This window comes from Melanerpes formicivorus, unplaced genomic scaffold (genome assembly GCF_026170545.1).
Source record: "Melanerpes formicivorus ecotype bairdi unplaced genomic scaffold, bMelFor1.0.p_v2 SCAF_8, whole genome shotgun sequence".
NCBI classification, from domain to species: Eukaryota; Metazoa; Chordata; class Aves; order Piciformes; family Picidae; genus Melanerpes; species Melanerpes formicivorus.
In genome coordinates this window covers 8,789,494-8,815,232 of record NW_027142360.1, presented here as the reverse complement: position 1 = coordinate 8,815,232, position 25,739 = coordinate 8,789,494, and the positions used below count along the sequence as shown (strand labels likewise).

The window sequence follows — 25,739 nt, the reverse complement described above, 5'->3', positions numbered from 1 at the left end:
GTGCTACCATCCAGTGCTAAAAGGTGGAGTTCACACACCTGTTGGGTTTGGTAGCACACTTCAGCAATGCAGCACTAGAATTCAGGAGGCAGTGGCACATTCCTGAACACTATGTTGGATTACACCTTAAAATTATTGTAATATTTTATCAAGCTCTACATCTGATTGACTTGCTGAACAGAGGGAAAAATGGGAGAGATCAGATGTTAAAATTGTACATTCACGCTTTCAAAGCTACATGAGAAGAACCAGAATGATACTCCCTTCATTTCAGATTTGCCCCACACCTCAAAGGCATAAAATGAGCAAGGCAGCCAATACTGTTGGGAAGAATGGGCAAGGCTGGCCCAAATCTGGGGAAGTGGTGCAAAGAATTGTTTGTTGAAACCTGCTAAAAATCATATAGCACAAAGCAGCAAAACAGTAACAGTAAGGAATCCTTCTGCTCTTGCTGGAGAAACACAGAGATCTCTTGCTAAAGATGAACTAATCCCTTGTTTCTTCTAAATTTTTGCATTTTTGATCAGGCCCCAGAGGCTGAAAGACGTCTTAGAAACATCTTTTTTTCTCTATGAAGAACTTCAGCAGAGGTTGGGAAAACTATCCTAATGGTCATTTCTATTACATTGCAGGAGAGACTCTCCATAGGCACAGTGAGAACTCTGTTGTCTGGATCATTTAAAATTCTAATGAGCAAACCAGGAGAAGATAATACTTTAGACAGCCATCAATCCTACAATAGCCCAATTGTTCCAAGTCTAAGCTCGGAGGTTTCATCAACAGCCACAATGTGAAGCTTCTAAGACTTTATTAACCAAAGACAGTAATCCGCTGGAGAAGACTGATTAATACCACAGCTCCTAGCAGCATTATAACTATATTTAAAAGAACAATGAGAAACACATCCACACATGGAATGTGTCATGGAGGGGAAAAAAAGTATAAAAAAAATGACTAAGCACCGCAAGTCAGACTCAGTTTTGTGGTCAGCTGCAAAAGTTACTTGGCACTCTGTCACGGATAGCTGTCATAGTTTAACAAAACATTGATCTAAAAATGTCAAGAACTTGGTTGCCCTCTCGTTCATAGAAGAAAATAAACCAAGAAGAGTCAAAACATATGCAGAACAGCCTCATCATGTTTGCCAGAACTCCTCCCACTACTATGTAAACGTGAAGCAAAACCTTGGAAGGTTCGAGGAATAAAGTCATAGTGATACGTTTGCCTGTCCCCTGACCTCACTGCTCCCATCTTGTGTTGGATCATGATACCGATGCTTTGGGTGCACCTGAGACCATGCACACGCCTCCACGGTTCCTCCAGAATACCGTGAATGCTGGACATATGGCAACGGATCCCTCCTCCCCCTCTCTGAGACATCCTTTTGGCTGGGGTATTTGGCAAACACTGACAGCATTCTGAACTCCGTCAGAACTGCATTTTGGCAAGAGCTGATTTTCCGATTGCATAATTCAAGGTTAGCAATTTTACTGAAGCAGTCCACTCTTCACTTTTCAACTTCCTGCCCTGCCCCCATTTCCCCTGATATGAATATTTTTCCTCTCAGTTTGATGCTTTCAAAGATACAGTCAGTGTGGAATACCAAAGGAGGAGTGCTCAGGCACATCCCTTCACATTCCTCCTTTTCTTATTCCAAGTGAACCGAAAGGCCAGGCAAAAAAAACCTGTATTTGTAGAGGAGCTGGAAAGAGCCAAACAAGATTGTCTATGAAGAGCAAGTTCTTGCACCTAAGAATTACAACTACACTGATGGACAACCCTTGTCCCTTCACTGTTAAAATGCAGAAAGAAATAGATGGTTGCCTGTTACTGTCCTTTTTAGTGTCCCACCTCCCTCCTCCCTGTCCAAGTGCAGTTTGTCTATTTAACGTACTACTCTGGAGGAAAAATCCCCCCATCTAAACTCTAAAGGTGGTATTTTAAAATAGATTGAATTTTGATAAGCTAGTTTTTATCTTAGCTGGTTAAGCAGGGTCTGTGACAGCATTTAATGTGGTTTATGGCATTCAGGCAGAAGTCTTCTCTCACCAAGCCCCAGTAAATATCAACCATTCTGACACCTACCTTGGTCAATATACATCAAATCTTAAAGTACTAGGCAGATTAGCTGCTAGACTGTGATCCTGCAATGAAAGTTCACCTCTGTTTATGACAGGAAAACATCTTTAATTATCAGGCACACTGGTGGTGCCAGGTGTTATCCATTCAGCATTATGATATTTTCCTTAGCTCTCCAAAAAGGTGAAGAGTCTTATCCTACATCTGACATGAGTGAAGACTGTAAAAGTAATCCTTCTGTGCAATTCCTCTGCCTCCTGCAATAATAAGCATCAGAATAGTGTGTATTATAAAATCTTCATCCACAGTCTCTCAGAATGTGGAAAACATGAGGTAGGTATTACAGATGACAGAGAGCTGGAAGAACTTAGAGGAACCACTGGCAGTAGTGAGAGCTGTTACCCAGAGCTTTGCACAAGATGAATTATTTGCAGTTCAGTTTGTAATCCTGCATATGAATACCACACTGCTTCAAAATAGGTACTGTGCACACTGTGTCCCAATCCAAACCATATTACAATCCAGAGCCTGCTACACCTATAACTGCTGTAAGAGAACTTTCAGCTCTATTTGGAGGAACTGTCTATTTAGATTTAGGTTTTTCGTGTAACCAATCACACTGCCCCAGTGTTTTGCACTCATCGGTGAATTTAGCCACAAAACTTCACAATGAAAGGCAGTATTATTAACTCTATTTACCAGAATGGAAACTGAGTCACATATTATTTAGCTGTGTGCCCAGGTGGCCAGGAGGGCCAATGGCATCCTGGCCTGCATTAGGAATAGTGTGGCCAGCAGGAGCAGGGAAGTCATTGTGCCCCTGTACCCTGCATTGGTTAGGCCGCACCTTGAGTACTGTGTGCAGTTCCGGGCCCCTCACTTTAAGAAGGACATCAAAACATTTGAACGTGTCTAGAGAAGGGCAACAAGGCTGGGGAGAGGCCTTGAACAGAAGCCCTATGAGGAGAGGCTGAGGGAGCTGGGATTGTTTAGCCTGGAGAAGAGGAGGCTCAGGGGAGACCTCATTGCCCTCTACAACTACCTGAAGGGTGGTTGTGGCCGGGAAGGGGGTGGTCTCTTCTCCCAGGCAACCAACACCAGAACAAGGGGACACAGTCTCAAGCTGTGCCAGGGGAGGTTTAGACTCGAGGTGAGGAGAAAGTTCTTCACCGAGCGAGTCGTTTGTCATTGGAACGTGCTGCCCAGGGAGGTGGTGGAGTCACCATCCCTGGAGGCGTTCCAGAGGGGATTGGACGTGGCACTTGGTGCCATGGTCTAGTCATGGGGTCTGTGTTGATAGGTGGGACTCAATGATCCTCGAGGTCTCTTCCAACCTTAGTTATACTGTGATACTGTGATTATGTGACTAGCCAGAGGTTCCTTACAAAGACTGGTAGTTTTAGGAACTGAAACTAGTAGTCCTGAATCTTATTTTTAAAATGTGTCCTCAAGCTTATAATTGCCTTGAGTGCAGAATTGTGACTCTTGCTGATAGCATGTTACAAGACAAAGCAAAACACAACAAAAATAAGAGCAGTTACAGATCCTTCATTACAATGGACCTTGCTTAAGTAACGCTTGCAGGGCTGTATAATCCATAGCAAGCTCATGCACAAAATGATAAAATAGAGTGAGGCTTCCAAATGTTGACTCAGTAATTGTTATATCCCTTCTGGCTGCACAATTTTATAGTCTTCTACTGTACTAATGAGAAGGGAAGAAACAAAAAAGAGGGGTTTTAGCCTTCTAATTACATAAACTTTGTGGACCACCAAAGAAGATGAAAGATTATTTATGTCACAGTAATTTATCATTTGGGAGATTTTTGTTGTTGTTGCATCAAAGTTGAGTATGAAGAAACAATGCATGCACCACCCCCTCAGCTCTTTCAGCCTTGCTTATCTGAGATGTTTCTTTTTCATGGGATAATCCACCCACAGAACCTAAGAGCAGCATTAGAAGTTTTACTTGTGGGTCTTCCTATTTCATGGTACTTATCTCGGAATTCTTAGACCCAGTCTTAATTGGGTCTACACCATTTGGTAAAGAACCCATTATCTTCTGGTTTATGGTATACAGTCAAACCCAGATTGGTTCAATACTGCCTAGATACTGCATCTGATTTGTAATCCATAGGAAGTTGGACATGGACTCTGTAGAGAGGTTCCCTGGAAGGCATTGCAGAGAAAAAAAATCAGACAGATCAATAGGCTCAGGCATTTAACTGCTCTACTCTAAGGAGTAGACACCCAGCCATGGGGGGATTTGCTGAAATCTGTACAGTTGTTTTCATTGTGGACATAGGTATTTGGTTCCAAATGGTTCTCAAGTCAGTACCTGTCAAAGCACTGAAGGGAAGACAGAGTTCACTGAAACATGAAGAGGAAAATCCTCCAATAACTTGGCAGGGATGAGGTCCCTAGGATTTTTTTATTATCTTTATTCTTTATTAAAGTTACTTCCTCAGTAAAATACATTATTTGACTTGGAAATGAACTGATGCAAAGCTGCAACTCTACAGAAAATGAGGACACTGAGGTCCTCCTTTTGTTTGGTTATGAGCTCTAAGAGATAGGGCAAGTCAAGATTTGAAAATAAAAATGCTGCTAGGCCTAGTCCAGCAGCAATATAGATTCATCATCTACTCTTTTCCAGTTTTCCCTAGAAGGTATTAAAATTAGGAAGGCTGCTGTACCTTTGTTTCCATTTCTTCCAGTTCTAATGAAAAAGATGACATGCTATCCAGGTTATCTCCTAAGAAAGAAACCACAACATTTTCACACTCATGCAGCAAGACATGGCTTGTCTACCCCTCAGCATCAGCTCAATTAAAGGTCAAGTTCAGCAACTCCAAAACACACCAGTTGCTGGTTGTGCATTGTAGGATGGGCAGAACAGGACAGGCTGATCCTCAGGAGACTTAAGTCAGCACAATTCAGAGAAGGCTCAGTCTGTATTACACTGAAGTGAGAAACTGAACTGATACTGGTGCCCATGAATGTGCTATTGGAGGCATGTAATTATGTAAAAATACTAATAAAATCTCAGGAAGTGAGGAAGTGAGCTCTCATGGCTGTAGGGCACAGCTTAGAACTTAAGCCCAAAGACTCAAAAAGCTCAGAAGAACTCCAAATTGGTTGTATTTTTTTTGTTCCTTTTTCAGGAGGGATCTGATCCGTCTTTATTGGCTTAATAAAATTTCCACTAAGGTATAACCAGCTGCAGTCTTCCCTGATCCATACTAGCCTGTGAATGTTTCCAATCTCTGCCCTTGGAGTGAATGAAGACTTAAATTCCTATTCAGACTTCAGCAGCTGCAAGGATCCAGGGTTCTTCCCTTGCCACTTTTCCTGCTCTTCTTAACTTCAACAGGAATTTCATGCACACATCTGGGGGGCAGAAATTGCCCCTCCCTCTGTGCATCTAATTTTTTATTAGCTAACCCTGCCCCTGATGATGCACTAAAGACACACAGAAATACATAGTTGTTTTTTTTTTTTTTAATGGAAAAATATATCTGGGCATTTAATAGATGATGGTCAATCAAGATTTAAAAGGAAAAAAAAAGTCTTTTAAAATAGAGAGCAAAAAATCCTTGGGGGAATAAAAGAAAATCCTTATTTGCAGAATCTCCCCCTCCCATGCGTAGGCACTTGCTAACTGAGAGTAGTGGCACTGTGACAAAAGTAGCAAAACCAAAGGCAGGCTTCACTAAAAGAAAAGGGGGGAGGGGAAATCTTCCACTGGCCATCTGTGAAAACAAGGCATGTGGCCATTAAATGCAGAGGCTGTAAATATAAATACACACAAGCTCCACAAAGCAAATGGGGAAAAATATAAAGAAGAAAAAAAAAAGATGGGGGGTGGGGAAAGGAAAATGGAATAAACTTTCGGCTGAAACACATCAAAATGTTTAATGCTTAGTTACCAGTGCTGGGTAAAACTAAATCTGATCTTTGCAGTGTGCAAACCTGACATGTGCTTTTAATTAGATTTGAGAAAAGTTTCAGGAGAAATGACAATGGATACAGTAGCCCTGCCGAACAGAGGACTCCTTGAACATGAAAGATCCTGTTGAGTCTGCTGATTGGGCTTACTGAAAGGCTGACACACGGGGTGATGGATGGGTGATGACATAATACCTGCTTGCTTTCTTGTCCTGCTTTCTGAAAACTGTCTGCTCTGGGTTGATAGCGTTAACAAAGAGGACTGCAACCCGCATACAAGAATTTCTGCTGGCAAAGAACCTCAGTAAGACAAAATTAGGATGAGGCCAGGGAAAAAGGGTAATAAAGAAGGGCATAAACAGTTGTTAGGGTAATATGTTAACTTCTGTGTTATGGGACTCTTGCAATCCATTCTCTGCAAGATACTCCCTGGTCTCCACATTGTATAGTAATTATTCCAAACAGGGATCTGCTCACACTGAGCAGAGAGAACAAAAACATTACACTGATCATCCTTCCTAGTGTTTTACAGGACAGTGAGGAATAGAGTGGGCTGCAAATTACAGGGCATATATATTAGTGTTCTGCTGAACTTGCAGAGGTGTGTGTGCATGTAATGTCTGTGGGTAATAGAGTGACAAGAAAGTCACAGCAAATGCTAGAAGTATTTTTCCAGTACAATACTAAGGAGATTATGAAAATGGGCAGGTTTCAGCTCTTATGAAGTGATATGGTTTGTGATGTTAGTACTGCACCTCTGGACTTACTTCCAGTGGGTTTCTCCTGTTTGGTAACCCTGGCTTGTGCCAGGTCCTGTCTTTCCCAGTTTCAATCATGACAACTTATTTCGTCTAGTCTGACCCACGGACTGTAAGCATCTGCGGCAAGTACAGGGTCAGAGTCCATTTTACCAACCCTCCTCTTTTCTTCTCCTCCCTGCCCTTCCATCTACCAGGTTTTTTCTTGACCTTCTGGTTCAGATATAACCATTAGAAGTAGAAAAAAACAAAAAGTTACTTAAGTAAAATTCTCTACTACAAGAGAAATTTTAATCCCATGTGTTAAACCAGCTCCTCCTTATGCCTTCAGTAAAGTAAGCTCTAGTGTTTTATTTCTCCGAGACAGCAGGATCTGTGGGTTTGAGATGCTTAATATCCCACTCCTCCCCGAGGGGAGAGCAGGGACAGAATTTATTTCAGCTCAGCAGATCACAGCAGTTTCTTAAGAGTTAACACTGCTATTCCCATCCATCAGGCAGCCAGTGAGGCATCAGGAAGGAATGATGGATGTAAAATTATTACAGTGCTGCCACCCAATATACTTACTGCCATTTGTAACTAACGCTGGAACTGACACACTTTTTTCATTATTAAACATCCACATTAAGTCAACGTTGGTCACTGTCATTTCATGTTTGCCACGCTCTTAAGGGGAAGAGAGGGAGGTGGGGGTGGGGAGAATGGTGAGCAGAGGGCTGGGTGGAAATTGGAGGAAAGATATCCTCAACCTGGTGTTCCATAAGCATGAGTAATAAATAGGATCCTGCCTACAATGCTGGAATAAATATTGTTACAAATAGCTCTTTAGTTACAGTCCAGCAGACAAGCACATGGCAGGGCCTTTTAAAAGGATACACTCCAAGCAACTTGTATCACCGATTAAGAAACACTTCAGCACAGGAGGCACAAGAATTCAAATGCACTCATCTCAGAGAGTGCTACAAATGTGACGGTGTCTGCATACACCCGAAACCCTTGTGTAGCTATTTATACTCGCACAACTGTCCCACTGGCAGCCAGAAACCAGCACCTGCATTTGGACCACAAGCTCCAATACCTGCTTGTGTCACAGTTAGTTAGCTGCGGTTTGTGTGTGTGTGGAGAATTGAACTTTCTCTCACTACCACAGCCCCCTTCACCCATTTTTACAGTTACCAGGGTATGTACAAATATGTTTGAGAGTTTGACTATAGTCAGAGAATTACTGGCTAGCCTGGTATGTGTTTGTGCTGTCTCTGAAAGAGTGCACTTCAGGCTTGTATGCATGCACACACATGCTGGCTCTTTGTGTTTGTGTACATCTCCCTCTGCAGAGGAACAGGCAGGTTTGGGGCTGAACAAATAGACCAGAGTCCACTTGCTGATGCTGCCTGTTGTGCTGTTTGCACTAGATGACAATCTGCACTCTAAGCTACATGTATAAAAGGTAACATTGTTTATGTATAGCACCGATCAAGCTATAATTAACTATAGATGACAATTACAAATAAAACTATGCTTCTGGGTTTCCAAGAAACCAGAAAAACATATACACACACTTCTCATTTATACATGGAAATGCTTCCAAGAAAAGTAATGTAAAAATATGTTTTATTGCATTTGCAATTAAAATAGGTTTCAGTAAAATCCATGTTCATCATGATGCTCATAGTTTTTACTGTAATCCTCTGAAAATGAAATCCCTCAAGATGGTCCAAGTTGTATGCCCATAAAGTGACTCACTCAAATTATCCTAGTCATTTTTACAAATCTCTTCTCATTTGTGACTCCCCCAAGCCCACAGAAGTCCTGCCCTTCAGCTGGCAGGTCTGCCTGTCCAGAGGTATCAACCCATCTGGGAAGATGATCCAGATAACAGAGAAAAGCCCCAAGAACTTTAGCAGAGTCTCACAAAGGTGATTTCCAGCCCTGAGCCTGCCCGGCAACCCCTAGCAGATACATCCCTATCTAGTATAACATATGTATTCATAACTGCACAGAGCCAACCTTGACTGGTTGGCTGCACTAGCAATTCAAACAACAAACTCCTCAGCAGGTGTCAGAGAACTGCAGGTCTCCATAATGACACTAGGCACTGAAACAAAAAAGGAAGGGAAATCTTGGATAGCCCCAAATGAGTATTTGTTGCTTGTAAAGACTGAGCTCACTCTAGTGGAAGGGGAGCCTTAGAAACACGAAAATGAACATTCGTAAGTATGAATATGCCCACAGACACAGCTACATTAGGCTAACTTTAATTCCATCCCCCTACCTGAAAATTTTCCTGTCAGGAAGCAACCTGAAAACGTAACATCCCAAAAGTTCTAAGGGACCCAGTGGGACTTGGAGCTTCTGAAGGGAAACCCTCAGCAGTAAGACCAAAGCGCACTATTTCTCAATATCCACCTCCCCAACTATCTCTTTTTCTTTCCCTTGAAAAAGAAAGGGGAAAAGAGAATAAAATTTAATTCAAAACGGTGACACGTGCCTTTCTCTCAAATCTTGCTCCTCTTAATAGGGGAGAAAACTTTAAAGTCCCAGAACAAACAGACCCAAACTTTAGAGCGGTTGGAGTGTTTATCTGGATCTGAATTTCAGAGCTGGCAAGTCAGTGGACAGCCTACAGCATACATGGGAAAGGGGAACACGCACCTACATTTTACAGCTTATGTCTTTTCCTCTGCTGGGTCAAAAACAAGAGACAGCTGAGGCGACTTTGCAAGTTAAAAAGTGCAACTTCTTAACTAGTGCTTGGTGGCTTATGTGGTCAGCCCAGCAACTCAGAAATGCTGTGAAAATCTAGGAGAGCTCCATGCAAACTGATTCTGTTCTTTGCCGTCTCTATGTTAAAATTAATAAAATAAGATAATTCAGGGTATGCAAATAAAAATTTGGCATTCATTGTATCAAACCCCCCTGAGCCTTACAGTTGCTTTAGAAAAAATTCAATTGAGCAAACAATTTTTTCTTCCTGCTACCTTGTAAAAGAACTCCTCTCTGCCCTCCAGGAGCCCACCAGGAGGCATGAATTAGAGAGGAAAATAAACTTCAACTGGGCTTGAGGGTGAGAAGTGAAAACAGAAGGGGTAAGGAGAATCCCAACAATAGGAAAGTAACAGAATAAAGTGAATGCAGATGGTTCCACTCCTGTTACTTAATCAAAAGGCTGTGCAGAGTCACTAGAGCCAGCATAAAGTCATGTGTTAGAACAACAGCTGATCTGTATTAAAGAAGATTAACTCCCAATGCCATGGTGGAGGGCCTGGGATTATTTTATGTACTTCCATTGCCGAACAAGCCGTCAGCACAATTACTGCCCTCCGATGTGAATGACTGATCTGTAACCACAGCTAAACAGCATGCTGCTTAGGGGCCTGGGTGCTTCATGAAGATGAATTTCCATACCATCAAAGTGCTTTTAATGGGCTTCCTGATCCAACCACAAGGCCTGCTTTGCAAGTATATAGAACTCAGGATGAAGGCTTCCTGTCCAAAAGGATTTGGTCGGTTGTCACTTGACAATTCCCAGCCAGCACAAGGGAGGAGAGGGGGGAGATAGGTAGAGTTGTCTCTGCTTTGGAGGATTAAAAAAAAAAAAAAAAAGGGGTACAGATGCTTTCTGAATGCAACCAACTGCTGTATCCACAGCTGAATTCAATGCGCTTAACAAATAACGGCAATTTAGCTATGCTTGCGAGGAATAGCTTGAGTCACTTTGCATTAGCATCTGGCTGAGTGTTAAAGTCATTTCTACATGGGGAGCAGAGAAAGGAAATTTCTGCTCCGAGCATCCTTTCAAGAATGCTTAAATATTTGAATATAAATTCCTTTGTGCTTGTGATCACTTCTTCTTCTATCTGACACTCTGCTTTTCCCTTTTCTCTTCTGGTACTCTTCTATATGAAATGCCATAAACATGCTCCATCCCTCTCTTTCTTCTTCTCTCCCCATACCAGTGCTCTTATTCTTCTAAGAGAGGTTGTATGTACTATAAGATTCCTATTACACTGACCTCTTTTTTTCCCTCCTCTTCCTCTCAAGAAAAGTGCATGAAATTGGAGTAATTCCTACATCACTTACACCCAGGATAGGCTGATGAAAAAAGTACAGTAGTGAGAGCCTCACATGTACATTTAACATTCATTACCCAGACTGCTGGCTTCTTGCAGCTTATTGATCAAACTCCATCTAAAAACAGGGAAAATGGAAAGCTATCCAAATTAGCAATCTGCTCATTCTGGACAATACTGTTTGACTCACAAGCTTCCTAGGATGACTGACTTTCAAGTTTCTGCTAAATAGCTGATCATTTTTATTCATTCCATTTATCTATCTCAATGATTCACACCAGGCTTTACAGTGAAAATCCACTAAGAGTGGTTTCAATAAAACTCAGTTTACACCAAATGCAGCAAGAGTCACCTTTGTTGTACTGCATGACAAAGGCTATATCACCCTAGAAAATACTACAGGGGAACAGAGAATCTGAGGAAGAAGTCTCACTAAGCATGTGATTTTGAGACACAGAGTTTGCATGTATATGTACCAGTGTTATGCATCAGTATGGGGGCTGACCTGTTGGGAGAGCAATGTAAGGGAAAGGGACCTGGAGATCCTGGTGGACTGAAGGATGACCATGAGCCAGCAATGTGCCCTTGTGGTTTAGAAGGCAAATGGCATCCTGGGGTGGATTAGAAGGGGTGTGGCTAGTAGGTTGAGAGAGGTTTTCCTGCCCCTCTACTCTGCCCTGGTGAGGCCACATCTGGAATATTGTGTCCAGTTCTGGGCCACTCAGTTCAAGAAAGACCTCAGGGAACTGCTTGAAAGGCTATGGAGCAGAGCCACAAAGATGATGATGAAAGGAATGGAACATCTCCCTTCTGAGGAAAGGCTGAGGGAGTTGGATCTCTTTAGCTAGGAGACTGAGGGGTGGCCTCATTCATGTTTATAAAGATGTGAAGAGCAGTGCCAGGAAGATGGAACCAGCCTCTGCTCAGTGATGTCCACTGATAGGACAAGGGGCAATGGATGCAAGCTGGAAGAGAGGAAGTTCTATGGGAAGATAGGAAAAAGCTTTTAAACTGTGAGGGTGGATCAAGCTGCCTTGACAGGTTGTGGAGTCTCCTTCTCTGGAGACATTCCAAACCTGTCTGTATGCATTCCTCTGTGACCTAATTTGAGTGATTCTGCTCTGGTAGTAGGGGTGGACTTGATAATTTTTTGAGGCCCCTTCCAACTCCTAACATTCTGTGTTGTAAGGAGAGCTCACTATAAATGTGGCAGCAAGAACTGGCAGGTCAATTTATCCTCTGTAATCCAAGGCAGTGCATGGAAGGACATGAGGTATTTCCAACAAAAACCAGCAAATCACAACTCCTTTGACACGTGCACTGCTACAACACATTCAAAGTTCAGTAGAGAATACTCATTTTGTTGATATTTTGTTACAGCACAGCTTCACAGGCCAGTTCAAAAGCAGAAGGTGGTGAGGCCCATACATTCTCCTGCCTCTTAAGTTTCACTGCAAATATTTGGTGCAGTTTGTGTTGTCAATTCTCCATTCTTTCGATTTTGTTAGTTCATCTAACATGACATGACTGTGCCACATTGCAATGGTCACAAAATATCATATATGACAACCTCAGAAGGCTAAATACCCAGAAGGTGAGCCTGAGTATCAGCAAAGCTTATGTTCCAAAAGAAGCTTGAATATTTTCAAATCCAGCTCATCTCACAAACACAGTTAAGAATTTCATAAACCCAGAGATTTCAAGATCACCTTCTCATAATACATGTTGACAGGCTGGAACAGAGAATTAGTGGCTTCCAAAGTTTTCATGAGGGCTATCTCTGCCTCCTTTCCATATGTGTTGTCTCTTGTGTCATCTTTTGGTTGTGGTTTTCATCGTACTTCTCATTTTTATTTTAAAGAAGTAACTACTTTGCTTAAAAATGAGAAAGAAGAGGAAGAACCTATGTACCTGTAGAGTGTCCTAAATAAATGCAAAGGCAGTGCTGGAAACCCACCTTTTCTGTCCTGCAGTTGTTGAGACCCAGGCTATTCACAACGGCCACCTTCCCATCCAGCACCTGCTGTTCCCTCCGAAGTTGTTCCTTCATCTGCCGGGCCTCCTGGATTGCCTTGGTAACAGCATCATGGTCATTTAAATAACCTGACGACGTGATAGAAGAAAGGATATCTTAAAAAAGAAAGTCACAAGAAATCACTTTAGCTTTCATCGATGAAACACGCCAACAGTTCAGCATTATTAATGAGAAAGAGTTAAAAGGTAATGCCCAGAAACTCGTCCAGGCTTTGTAACTCCCTTACTGTTGTGACAGAGCCACCTGGATAAGAAGCATGAGTAAGCTCGGTGCCAAAATCCTTGTCCTGATATTTGATCCCATTAATTTCAATATTTCCCTGATGCTGCAGAGGTTAGCCCCGTGGTTTGTATGCAGCAGGATGTAACCGGATAAGAGTTAGGGGGAGCTTTGATCACGCCAGCAATCCTAAACTCTTAAAAATAGACCATTTAATTCTTCCCCCTCTTTAAACTTGTGAATACATTAAAATAAACCACAGGTGGCGGTGGTTTGCTATAGATATGAGATGCATAATGGCTGGGAAGAGAAACTTCATCCAGTGAATGCTCCCCACCACCACCTGTCATTCAGAAATGTGTAAGAAACCACAGCTACACGGACCTACATTCCCACTCCTATTCATGCTGCTAATAGTAGGTCAAACGTCCACTGTTTTGCTGCAAATTCACAGCCTAGAGCTTAGCCTTAGTAGTCAGTGAATTATTTCCTTTTAAAATGTTACAAGCATCACCAGCACAGCTAATACTATTTAATTTTAAATGTGACACTTTGTCATTTTTTTCCTTTAGCGTACTGTAGATTATACTTATTATAATCTGCATGTGATTTGTAGGATAGAATACTGATGGGAGACTCCGAGCCCCGGTCTATTTTTCAAACATTAAAGGAGAGGCTAATATACATCAATCTCCCTCCCCCTCTCCACATCTCCACACGCGCGTGCACACACACACTTCTTTCTGTCTTTTAACTAGGGCATAAAAACGGCATAAAATGAATCTGTAATATGAAATTGCCCAGAAAAGGGACTTCTGTTTGTGACATGAGGCTAAATCTAACCAGATCCATTGGTGAATTGTGACAGATGGAGGGACTGTGAGACAGAAGGCAGGCACTAATCACACACAAAATGACCGGCTTGCCTCAACATGTTCCATGGATTCCAGCAAACTTTACACCCTAATCCATTTTTAGAACAAAAAACATCTGGGCCATAAATCCTCTAATCTGCCAAAACACGCTATTAAATCCCATGATTTGTTGAAAAACACTAAGATTAAAGAAAGGAAATATAAAATGGCTAACTGCCGTGTTAGGAAAGTGTTATTAATACTCTTTCTTTGTCTCAATTATGAATGTTCTGTTCCTAAAGAGCCTTGTCTAATCATGTCAGATTACACATCCTTGTTGTATTGCTAGACTCTTCTATCTGATCCACTGATTGCCAAAAACGTAGGACATTGTCTTGCTGCTTAAAACATTTCAGGGGAAGAAGCTGATGTCAGATTAGTTTGGTGCTGCACTGCTGTCGGGATTTTAGTTTGGTTTGGGCTTTTATTGTTGGTTTGTTTTTTTCAGACTGCACTCAGCATGGAAGTAGTATTCCTGTCTTCCCTGGCACTCAGAACCTGAGAAGTTTCTGTGTGGTTTGACTGCTGCTGTTAATTGCACTAACAGTTAGCTTTTGCCTAAATAGCCAGGAACCCTGAGAGTTTCATGTGAGGTAACTTGATCCATGTTACTTTTATCAAATGACCCAGTTCAGTAATTCCCAACCAATGGAATTCCAGTAATTCCAGATTTCCCAGAAAAAGGAAGGACATAACCTGCATTAGCACAGTGCTACCAGCTGATAGTTTTCTCTCTTTTTTTTTTTGCCTCCATTTTATCAACTTGCTTGGATCCTTCTCCACTTTGCATCTGTTACTGATCAAGCTTGCATGTAGTCAGAATAAATTAAAAAGGAAGCAAACAATCAAACAAACAAACAGTGGTAGTACTGCTGGTTGTGCTGTTGATTAGGCTAGGTATAATACTTTCAATCTGTAATACAGCTGAATTTGCCTAGGAACTGGAATTCATGCCCTTCTCCAGACTATTTGGCTTTTCCTGAATACTGCTATCTTTGAGACAGTTTGGCACATGACAGAGAATAAAAGCAAGCACTCCTTATGTTTTTCAGTAGCTGCCAAGATGCTGGTGTGCAGGGAAATGATTAATATAGAAGTGAGTTGAATGTAAATTATTGTTGTTTAGGGTAGGTGGTGAATTATTGACAGAGAGGGGAACTGCATTACATAAAATGCACTTAGTTACAAGGATTGCCAAACTAGCATAGAGATGTTGCAGATAACGGCAAAGGGCAGAGAGAAGTTGTTTCTGTTTATAGTACACGGACATATGCCTGTTCCCAAAAAGAAATGCTTGGATTTAAAGTCATACATGAAGCCATGACATTCGTGACTGCTCAGTCTGTAGCATAATTCATACACTATAAGAAGAGCTCTACAAAAGGACTGTATCTGTGTGCCCAAATGCAGCTATACTGTTAATCACAGGAGGCTACAAGTTTACATCCTTCAAAGTTGACTGAACAATGGAGCATTTCTCCACACCATGGGAACCCAATAGTCTGAAGAACTGCTTTCAGAGAATGGTTTTAATTTGCAGTTGGTGGTGAGAAGTGACAGCTCAACTGCATCCCAGCAAGGTGGACTGTGCATACCTAGGACAGACAACTTGTGCCTTGCATCGACAGTGCAAATCAAATAGTAGAAGTAACGGTCTGACAAATGCCTGCATGTTTCCCAGTGAGTTTTTGTAGAGGGATTCACGTCTCCAGATTAAAAAAGCGATCAAGTTTCTCTACCACTTTTAGAGATCTTAGTCCATTTGCTGAAACTGATAGCAGAATTTTTCATGGTGTACCTCCAACCAGAAAGTGAACTGCAGTTTCGTGTTCGCTTTTTTAAGATCACCAAATGGTTGCAACATGGTGCTGAGTTTTACTTGCTGTAACTTCGGTTGGACCTGACCTAACAGCACAAAAAGACTCTACAAAGTGTTCTAAGCCTCCATTAGAGGATAAACCTTTGTTAGAAGTAGGCTATATCCGTCCAGCTTCTGCACCAAAGACTGCTTATCTTATATATACAGCATGCATGGTGATACTGCTCAGCAACCTCAAAAAGTCACTTTCTATATTTGTAGCCGAGAGTTATACAGCAGTGAACTCTATGTCATTAACAATAACTTAAGTATGTTATCTTTTGCTCCACAGTTTTCCATGGTTTATTAATGGTATAACACATTAATTCTTCTTACAGGAGTGACCTTTAAAGCTCTATTCATCCTCAAAGCTTTTATCCAATTACATTATCACTCATTACAGGTACGGCATTTCAAAATCTGCATTTTGTTAAGAGAAGTAAATTGCAGGGGTCTCAAACCTATGAAAAATATCAGGTGTGTATGGAAAGAAGATTGGAGAGGAGAGAACAAGAGATGTCCTGCCACTTGGATGCAGGTCAGATGCTCACTCTATTAAGGATGAAGAATTTAATGTGAAAAAATGGGAACTCATATATGGCAAGCAGATAAAGATGGCCTACATCATTGCCTAGAACATAGGGTTAATAATAATAATACATGCATTAACAATTAAAAATGCCATATTTACAAAATACTTACAGAATTGTAACATGTCATGCCAAATAAAGTTATTTTCCTTTCTCAAAGACACAGAAGCATATTCTCTGCCTGATATATGTAACTCTCATCAACATTAGCAGTAATCACATATGCGTAAGGATATAAGGGAGGGTAACACAGCTGCAGCTGGTTTGACCTTTGGACATAACAACTGGTGTGTATGTAGGTAGAACATGGACATCAATGAACTTGGGGGAGACCCACAGAGACACAAAAATACTTCACTGCATAGCACTGAGATATTATAGAAACAGCTTCTGACCGTTTAACCTATGCTGTCTTTTGTTTCCTGTGCGACCCCTGTAAGTGGGCCATCAGGAGATGCTTTAGGACACAGAGTAGCAAAGGTACAACAACCCACTTCACTTAATTCCCTAAAGAGAACTTGATTTACATGCTGAAATTGCAGTTCAGGTTCTGTTCCATAACTGCATGGAAATAAATGTTTCAGTTCCAAACCTGAAGAACCGAGCGTGCAGACGCTTCACTTACAGAGCTGCCCTTTAAACACATCAGGCTTGCAAAATCACCACTAAGACAGTTACTATTAAGATGGTCTTTAGGCAAAGGGATAATTTTGGCAGAGGGAAGAACTAACGCTAATTTCTGGAACAACACTAAAACCAGCCAGTTAAGACTTTTTGCAAATACATCAGACTTGGTTTTTTGAATCAACCTGGTGATTATTTTGCTTATTAGAGCATGGTAAAATAATGCTCCATGGAGCTTTTTCTGCAGACTAAGGATTAGACCTGTAATTTTGCAGAGATATATTTGTATAAAACCCTTTTAACATAAAGGGATTTTTTTTTTAAGTTTATCTGTCCGTTCGAGATGACACACCAGGGGTCTCTAATGCCTGATATTAGACAGGTTGCTGTTTGTAACATATGCCATTAAGCAAACAACATTTATTAGCTTTTATTGATAAAGCCTTATCTGAAACAACATAGATCTTTGTTTTCTGAGTCTGCGAAAGATACTGCTGAAATGGTGAATTTCTTCACTGCCATCAACTAATACAGTACTATGGTCAACACACATACAGCTCATAGACCACTGTCTGGCACTGAATGACAAATGCTCAGCTTCCATTATCATCTACTAATCGTTATGAAGAGGGACAAATGAAACTGAGCTTACCTATTGTGTTTGCTCTGGCCGAAGGACTAGATAATGTTGCTGGCACAGAGGACTTTAGTGAACTGGCCCCACTATTTATTCTCAGAGTTGGCATATGAGGAGAGGTGGGTGATGTGGGAGACTTGCCATCAGATGTCTTGGGTTTGGCTGAAAGGTTCAGAGGCTGGGCCACTTCATCCTGTGACAAGCAGAAGAGAACAGTGTCATTAAAAATACTGCTGTTGGCACAACACTGTCCAAGCAACGACAGTTGTTTTCAGCTCATATGAACTTCTAAACCTGAAAGGTTCTATGATATATATTAAGATCAAATGTGGTATCATCTTGTCATTCCGGTTTGGAATTGGAATGACTGATAAACTGAAAAATTGGCATGACACGATCAGAGAACATCCTCCATTTGCACTTTGTATGTAAGAATTGTCTCTGAAGGGATTATTCACATCTCAAGACATATTTTCTATGACAAAAATGAAGAGCACTTTTACAGTTCTTTTTTTTTTTAAACTTTATTTTAAACTCAATATGGATGAATTACATAAGGCCTGAAATGCATTTTCAATTAAAATTCAGCCACCACCACCACCTCCAAACTAGGCAAAATGTGTTTAACTGAATGGGTTTTCAGTTGGGGTTCTGGGTCTTTTGCAGGGTTTTTGTGTGTCTTTGGAAAACCACATGAGTGAACCAACCAAAACTCATGCTTTCCTCTGAATTTCCCCCACTTTTGTGCTTCCCAAGCATAACATTATCCTAGGAAATAAACACTTGTCTTGCACAACAATAAGAGAGCAAGAAGAACCTGTCCTTTCTTTCCACAAAACCTGCAGCAACCTCAATAATCTTGCATAAGCTCCCAGATGTTTTCATCTTCTGCAGAGCCAGACTTCAAGATTTCAGTAATTATTTTTATGTAAAAATAAAAGTGTTGGGTGACATTTTTTTGCAAGGTAACTGGAATTACTCCTGAACCTGTTTTGATTACACAGGGTAACAGATAGTGGTATAAAACACACCAAAATTCAAGTCATGTATTTTTGTTTGACCAAAATAGAACACAGTGTGTGGGAAGGGGCAGAAACCAAACCAAACCCAACCCAGGGAAGGGAAAAAAAATCTTTTCAACAAGGGGGATGTTTTAGAAGTGATTTTAACTGACTTTTAAATCATCAGAACGAATGGATATGGTATTAGATCCAACCACCAGATATTAGCCTAGCTCTCCCCTGACACTGTGACTTAGAAAAGCCATCCTTTAGCTACTGGAAGTATTACATCACACAACCAACTTTCAGCTCTAGGCACTGAAGAAGCCAACCTGATCTCCCTAAGTTTTAAGTACATTCAGTATTATAGAATTATTGTTGATTTACAGCAATGCAAAGGAGACTGGAATTAGAGTCATAATGTTTGAGTGTTTTACTGTTACCACTAAGGTATCTGTAACTGCTACCATATAATACTGATACTTTTTTTCCCACAGAGGGTGGCGTGTTGCAGTGAAGAAGAAATTTTATAGCTACCTATCGCTTGTGGAAGCATGAGGTAAATGTATGTCTCCCAACACAGAACAATTCTGAAGAGCACTGTCATAGAACTTTCCCATCACCTTAATGAAGCAAGCTTTGAGCAAAGGATTTTTGTTCTATTCGACTATTTCTGCATTTTGTAATAGCCATGATTAAAAATAAATTAAAGCTGAGCAGACAAATGTATCAGGGACATCGTGGCCAAAGCTTTCATCCTCCAAGTGGTATTTAAGCTGTCCTAGATGCAACTTATGCATAAAATCAAGGTGAAATAAAGCAATGCATAGAACTGACTTAGGAGCCTATACTCTATTCTCAGAAGCAACTTAGGCACCTAGAAGGCAGAATTCTGTTGATCCTCTAGGAGACATAAGCCTTGGTGTTAAAAATGTCACCCAGTTCAAGCAGCATTTGACATTTTAAGAATGTGTTAGTTACTTTACACAGATACAAATTAGAATAAAATAGATTAACCTACTAGACAAATGGAAGGGGGACTTTCTCTGCTGTTCCACCAATTTCTGTCTAGGAAAAAAACCCAACAAAATCCCATGGCAGTGCAACTCTAATGTTGTAAAATCAATACTGAGATAGCTGCTTCAAAGTGTTAAGCACAAACTGATGGAACACAGTGATCCTGACCCACACAAGGATCCCTGAAGAGCCAAATCACCTCCACAGAAGGCAAGTACCAGAAGCAAAGCAAACTTTCCCACAGACTTGCTGCAGTTCAGTCCAAGAGGGCTAAGTTCCCATGTGTATTTCATTCTTGATCTCTGTTGTAAGTCTCAACAAAAGGGGCTGACTAGTTTCAGATATGGAAGTGAAAGCTGCACTCTGGCCACTGAAAATCCAACCAAGAGTAGTACTTCAGTTCATACAGAGCAGCAACCAGTCTCTGATGAGAATGACTCTTGCTTCCTGCAAAGTCATCTTAGATTCCCACCTGCGTTCTTGCGCTGCAAGGCTTTTCCAGTCTAGTCTTTGTGATTCAATCCCTCACTATCTTGTCCCTATAAAATGTATTCCTCTCCCTTCTCTCGCTTCTTGATTCCTCTGCTGCCTTTTTTAATGCTGGTGTAAACACAAGGTCTTCTGCATGTGCACTACAGAACAGCGGGTTTGGTCTCACTTAATGGAAGCCAGAAATGGGGAAGGTGTTTTTTTTTTCCTATTGTAGGGATCCAGCAGTGAAGCTGTCTGAGCTGTAACTATTCTTGGTAGTAAGAATGCTCTTCTTCATTCAAGTCAGCACAGCCTTCTGTGGAGCCAAGAAGTATAAGGCCTTGTGGAAATAATAGAAGTCGACATTTCCAGAGCTGATAAATGTCATTCCAAATTACCCTTCATTCACTTTCATTGTGTTTTCAGGCTAATGGTAAATTAATCGGAGGTCACAGAAGCTTGGTTCTCATAAAGGAGGATAAGTAAACAATTTTCAGCCATTCTATGTATTTACAAAGTGATATTACTTCACTGTTTGGTCTCCATGATGTTTTTACTACTCTAGTTCCAAAGAGCATTCTCAAATCCTTGCTGGAAGTCAAATGCATTAAAAATTCAGTCAGAGAGTTTAGAAATTCTACGCTGGATCACAAGTTGCTAATAATTTAAGTCATTTCCTTTACCACAGTGCAACAACACTGATTTATTCCATGGGAGTCTAAGAAATATCTGGGACACAGGTAATAATATACAATTGTGTTAAGTGTGAAGACAATTGTTAGGATCTTCGCTCCTGCACTGAGTGAGCCCTTTGATACTCTTTTTCCTATCTGCAGATATAAATTCAAAATTCTCTGCTCTTCCAGTTTAAACCAAGAACTCTACTGTCTTCACTATTGGGTTGCACCTGCACAACCATGAGGAGAATTAGGTGTTGGCTTACCTTTGTTTTTAACTATAACATCTCCCAGCTAACATCCTGCCACATTATAGACTAGCAGGCATCGCTCTCAGTTACATCAAGGTTGTGTGTAAGTGCAGCATGGTAGTTAGAGCACATAAGAGTAGTAATAATAAAATATATATATATAGCACATTCACTCCAGGTAGATGGCATATCTAAACAGCCAACAGATTGGTTTATACAGTGGGATCATGGAAACTAGAACTACTTCCTGCACTTAATTTTTATTAAGCAAAGCTCAGCATTGATTGGTCACTGCCTTTTTTCTGACATGCAGTTATTCTAAGATGCTATTGGTAAGTTGTTGTTTTTCTCCATGCCAGTGTTTTTTGAAGAGTTAAACAAAGTCAAACATTTATCTATCTATCAGCTAAAATGACTAATTCTTAGACCAGAGGATGTTAAGGCTCAGAAGGCTTGTAATAGTATAAACATAGATGTGATGAAATTAATAGATGATCTTGATTAAAGGTTATGAAATGTTTCCTTTCAAGTAGCACATTTCTCTACCAAACCAAAACATACACAAAAATAATCGTAGAGAATCAGGCATAGTGAAAACACACAATGGATGGCTAATAAAATGAAGTACCCACAGCAAGAGCCAAGCACTGGTAAAGACATTCCCATTCCCTGTATCTCAGCAGTGTCAGAACAGTTGCTATTGTAGAAATGACTGATGGTTTGCTTCCCAGGACTGGAAAATTGTCACTAACCAAAACTTTGGCGCTCAGAGAACTTTAAATCCTTGCTTTGCTCTAGATTTTTTCTCAGCTGATCTCTAGAGATGCAAAGGAAGAAAGAAGAACCCTTCATCTAGATCAGACTTTGGGGGGTAAACAAAATATTCAAGAGCTGTACTTTGTAGCTTCACTCAGGCTGGAATTGCTAACTTTGAGTTTCTATATTTAAGCATCAGATACTCCAAATATAAGTGCCTGACAAGCAACATTTAAATAGAAATACTGCTGGTGAGTGTGCACCACACTGCTTTTCTGAGGTTTGTATGGTCCTTTCAAAAGGTATAATGTTAGGTAAACACAATGTGCTTATTAATGTGGGAGGAAAGATGAGTGAGAGAGGAAAGGAGATTTGGTCAGAGTCACACAGTAAGATAGCATCAGACTTTTGAATGGACCCAGGAATTCTGATTTGCAGTCACCAGTGCTGCAAATAGTTGGCTGAAATGGTGTCTTTTCTAATCTTTCAATCATGCTGTCTCTATTTACTTCCTCCTAAGATAAAAGGTTAATTTATGTCTATGAAGAATGGATATGGAAAAGAAAAAAAAGAATAAAATCTGATTTTGAGACTCTCTCTAAACTCTGTATTAAAAATGGCACTACTTCAATAGTAAGAGCTGAATAAAAGACTGATAGCCCAGGTGAATGAACCAGCCTCAAAGACAGTGGTGGTAGGAAAGCACCTAGATGATTCATCTGGATTTCATAATCTTGCTCCTTTTCACATATTTTAAAGATTAGTGTACTATTAAAATACAGTTACTGAATTATTGTACTGTCATTTAAATCCAAGTACTGCATCCCGCTGTGACACACAGTGAAGGTCCAGGTTGCATGGTTTATTACAAAATCATGAACTACTCTGTGTATCTGACTAGCAATACAAATGTGCTTAAATGACCTGGCATAAGCCAGCCTAGCATGCTCTACTAAAGAGGCTTTTCATGACCTCTGGGAACACATTCGCCACATCTTGCTGCCTATTTAAATGACCTTGACAGTACAAATTACATCCAAATGAGTTAGAAATAAGAAGCTGGAGATGGGGTTTCTAAAAGAATGACTGTGCCACCTCACCAGAAATAAAGTCATATTCCCCCACCATGGTTCTGTTTCATGGAGATCTTAATTTCAACAGAAATGCAAAATATGGAGCATTTACTGGCATGTCTGGGGGAAAAGACAATGATGCTATTGTTGCCCACTGAACAATGCAGCCAGTCAGTGGCTTATCCATTCATTCCCGTGCTCATCCAGAAATGCCTAACCAAAGTATATTGGAAACTGAGGTGCAACAGCATATATGCTTCAGTATCACTATCCCTTAGGACTACAGTTGTTCACACTCATACAAAGATACTGACAGCTTCCTTCATATCCCCTCCCCTTCCTCTGAAGCCACTCATGGTGAAATTATCAGTAGTGATAATAAGTCGTCGAGAGGTAAAGGCAGTTGTGAAACACGTTGTATAAATGAATCATGCTGCTGATATTATCCTCACTGATGAAATAATTGTATTAAATTAAGCAGGGATGTTCACATGACAGGATGGGTGAATTAGATAATGCTCATCTGCAGCTGTACCTCCTCCTGCCACATTCTCAAGTTTTGATTAAGAATAATGTGTCCCTTCCTGCAAAGGTGGAAATTTCTCTAACTATCTAGAAAAAGAGAGGTAGACATAAAAACAGGCATGTTGGTTATTACTGACAAAAAGCATAGCAGAATTATTCTTCAGCTTCAGAGAAGTCAGTTTATCCTCATCTTGCCCACAAGTTTCAGCAACAAAAGCAGACGGTATGAGCAGACTCCAGACAGAAAGGAAGAGGCACCAAAGGCAAGGCAGAGGGTGAATATAAGAACCTATCTTTCTTATATACAAATAAAGTCATCTTTCTTTCTGATGCTGCAAAGAACACAGATTTTTCCTTCTCTGATAGCTGCAGAAACATCTTAGTCTGGATTTAAATCTATAAGCAGAGCAGATTTTTTTCCTGGTATTGCTTTGCTGAGTATCTTTTCCCAAACGCACTGCTCTCAGAAGGCAGACACCTTCTCAGCTCAGTGCACGCTGTTCAACCAAAGTCAGTAGTTGCAGATTTTACTGATACTTGCTTGAATACTTAATGGGACTCAAAACTAAGGAGGAAACCAACCCACCTTGTGACAAATACTCTTTTTCTTCTCTCATCTCCTTCTTTTAGGGGACTACTCAAGCAATAAATTACTCCCAAATGCTAGTTTATATATTCTTGCACAGTCTCCATTCCTGTTCATGGGGAAAAGCGGTGCAAGAATATATAAAATAAATCTCTTTATAGTACTAGGGTCAGACAGGATTTCCCCCTAGACCTTTTTTGCAACACTAGGGGCCCTCAGTGAGGATACTCCCTGGGGACTTTGTCATCTCAGAAAGATCCCTAGCATGCTCCCCCTTTGTTTTTCTTTACAGGAAGCTTAGTTGCCAGGAAAGAAGTCTGCAGTTACAAAGACTCATTTGCTGCCCTGAAAGCCCCAAGCTTTGATTTTCTCTAGTCTACACATTGTTACAGTAAAATAAGAGCTGCCGGGTGATTTTCCCTCCGTGTTTAGCACTGTCCTTTCCCAAAGTTGTAACACAGGATTCACCGATACAGCAAGAACAAGAGGAACATGCAAAATGACCTGTCTGGAAACATGGAAAGCCCTAGGAGCTGGATGCTTCCCCCTCCTCCCCACGACCTTTCTATTCAACGTGTAGCTCTTACTCTAGTATTCTATGAGCTGCAGAATACAGATGCTAAAATAAGAGAGGACCAAATGTCAAACAAGTCTAGGATCATTTTAGTCCTCCAGCTAGGTCAGATATGGAAGAGCATGACCTGTTTCAGCTGCAGGGTTGCCTGAAAGCAGTGTCTGTGGAGAGAGCTACATAACTCCTCTTCAAAGTCTACATCCAATGATGACCTGAGGCAGAAGCCTTAATTTGTGTAGCAACTGGTTAGACTCCTGCACACAGAACCCTAAAACCAACTCTTTAAAAGTCTTCAGGAAAGATAAGTGCTGCACTGGGACCTATCCCTTCGTGGAGCACAGTGCAAGCTGCTTGGCCGGCAGAATATACTAGCGCATGTAGCTTAGCAAAAAGAGCAGACTGGTGTGTGTTTACCCAAAATTCATTCATTTAGTTTCATAAATCCTCAGAGAAGCATCCTTCAAACCATACTTGCAGCTTCTGGCTGGCTTTGGACTGCCAAAACGCCCACAATCCTTGTGAAGTCTCCTGGTAATCTCCACAGACAAACAGCACAATGTGTTTGAGGGAAGCGGCTGGTATGAGATTTCTAGGCTATTTTTGCTCGATCACGAGTTTTCAGTCACACCAACTTCTAGGGAAACCTGACCACTTATGGAAGATTATCTCAACCCAGACTCAAACTTCAAAGATTCATTTCTCAGCCATACAAAAATAACTGACTTACTCCTATTGCTATTATTTTGTTGTTTGGACATTTGCTCTTCTGCTAGACTGAGGCAATCAGAAATTAAAGTTGCTGCCCCTACTTTTTAGGATCCAGTATGTGGATTGTCTGTACAGCATGAAACAAAATTTCAGGGTCAAAGAGCTTTCAGCATTTGCTTTCACCTCAAAATGAAAAAGCATCCCTGAAAAAGCAAAACTTTAACTTGGTAGGCTCATTCACACACACAAGAAAAGAGAAACCAAACCAACAAACCATTTCAGTGAAACCTGTTACGAGCAAATCTTGCCAGGCTTGGCCTGAAATGAAAAGGGTCCACGTTGAGTGAAGACAAAACATAAGCAGAGAGA

At 40.8% G+C, this 25,739-nt stretch overlaps 1 protein-coding gene across 10 annotated transcripts in view; it reads right to left on the bottom strand.

Moving 5' to 3' along the window:
- SOX5 (SRY-box transcription factor 5) overlaps window positions 1–25,739 on the bottom strand; it is a 306,951-nt gene that overhangs the window by 20,120 nt on the left and 261,092 nt on the right. For 7 of the 10 annotated variants that reach the window (XM_068141932.1, XM_068141928.1, XM_068141929.1 and 4 more), the window contains 2 exons: window positions 17,747–17,924; window positions 12,812–12,984 (listed from right to left, as the gene is read on the bottom strand). In XM_068141932.1, the coding sequence (XP_067998033.1) occupies window positions 12,812–12,984; window positions 17,747–17,924 (351 nt within the window). The remainder of the gene's footprint in view (window positions 1–12,811; window positions 12,985–17,746; window positions 17,925–25,739) is intronic. The other 3 variants (XM_068141930.1, XM_068141931.1, XM_068141936.1) reach the window with 1 other exon arrangement.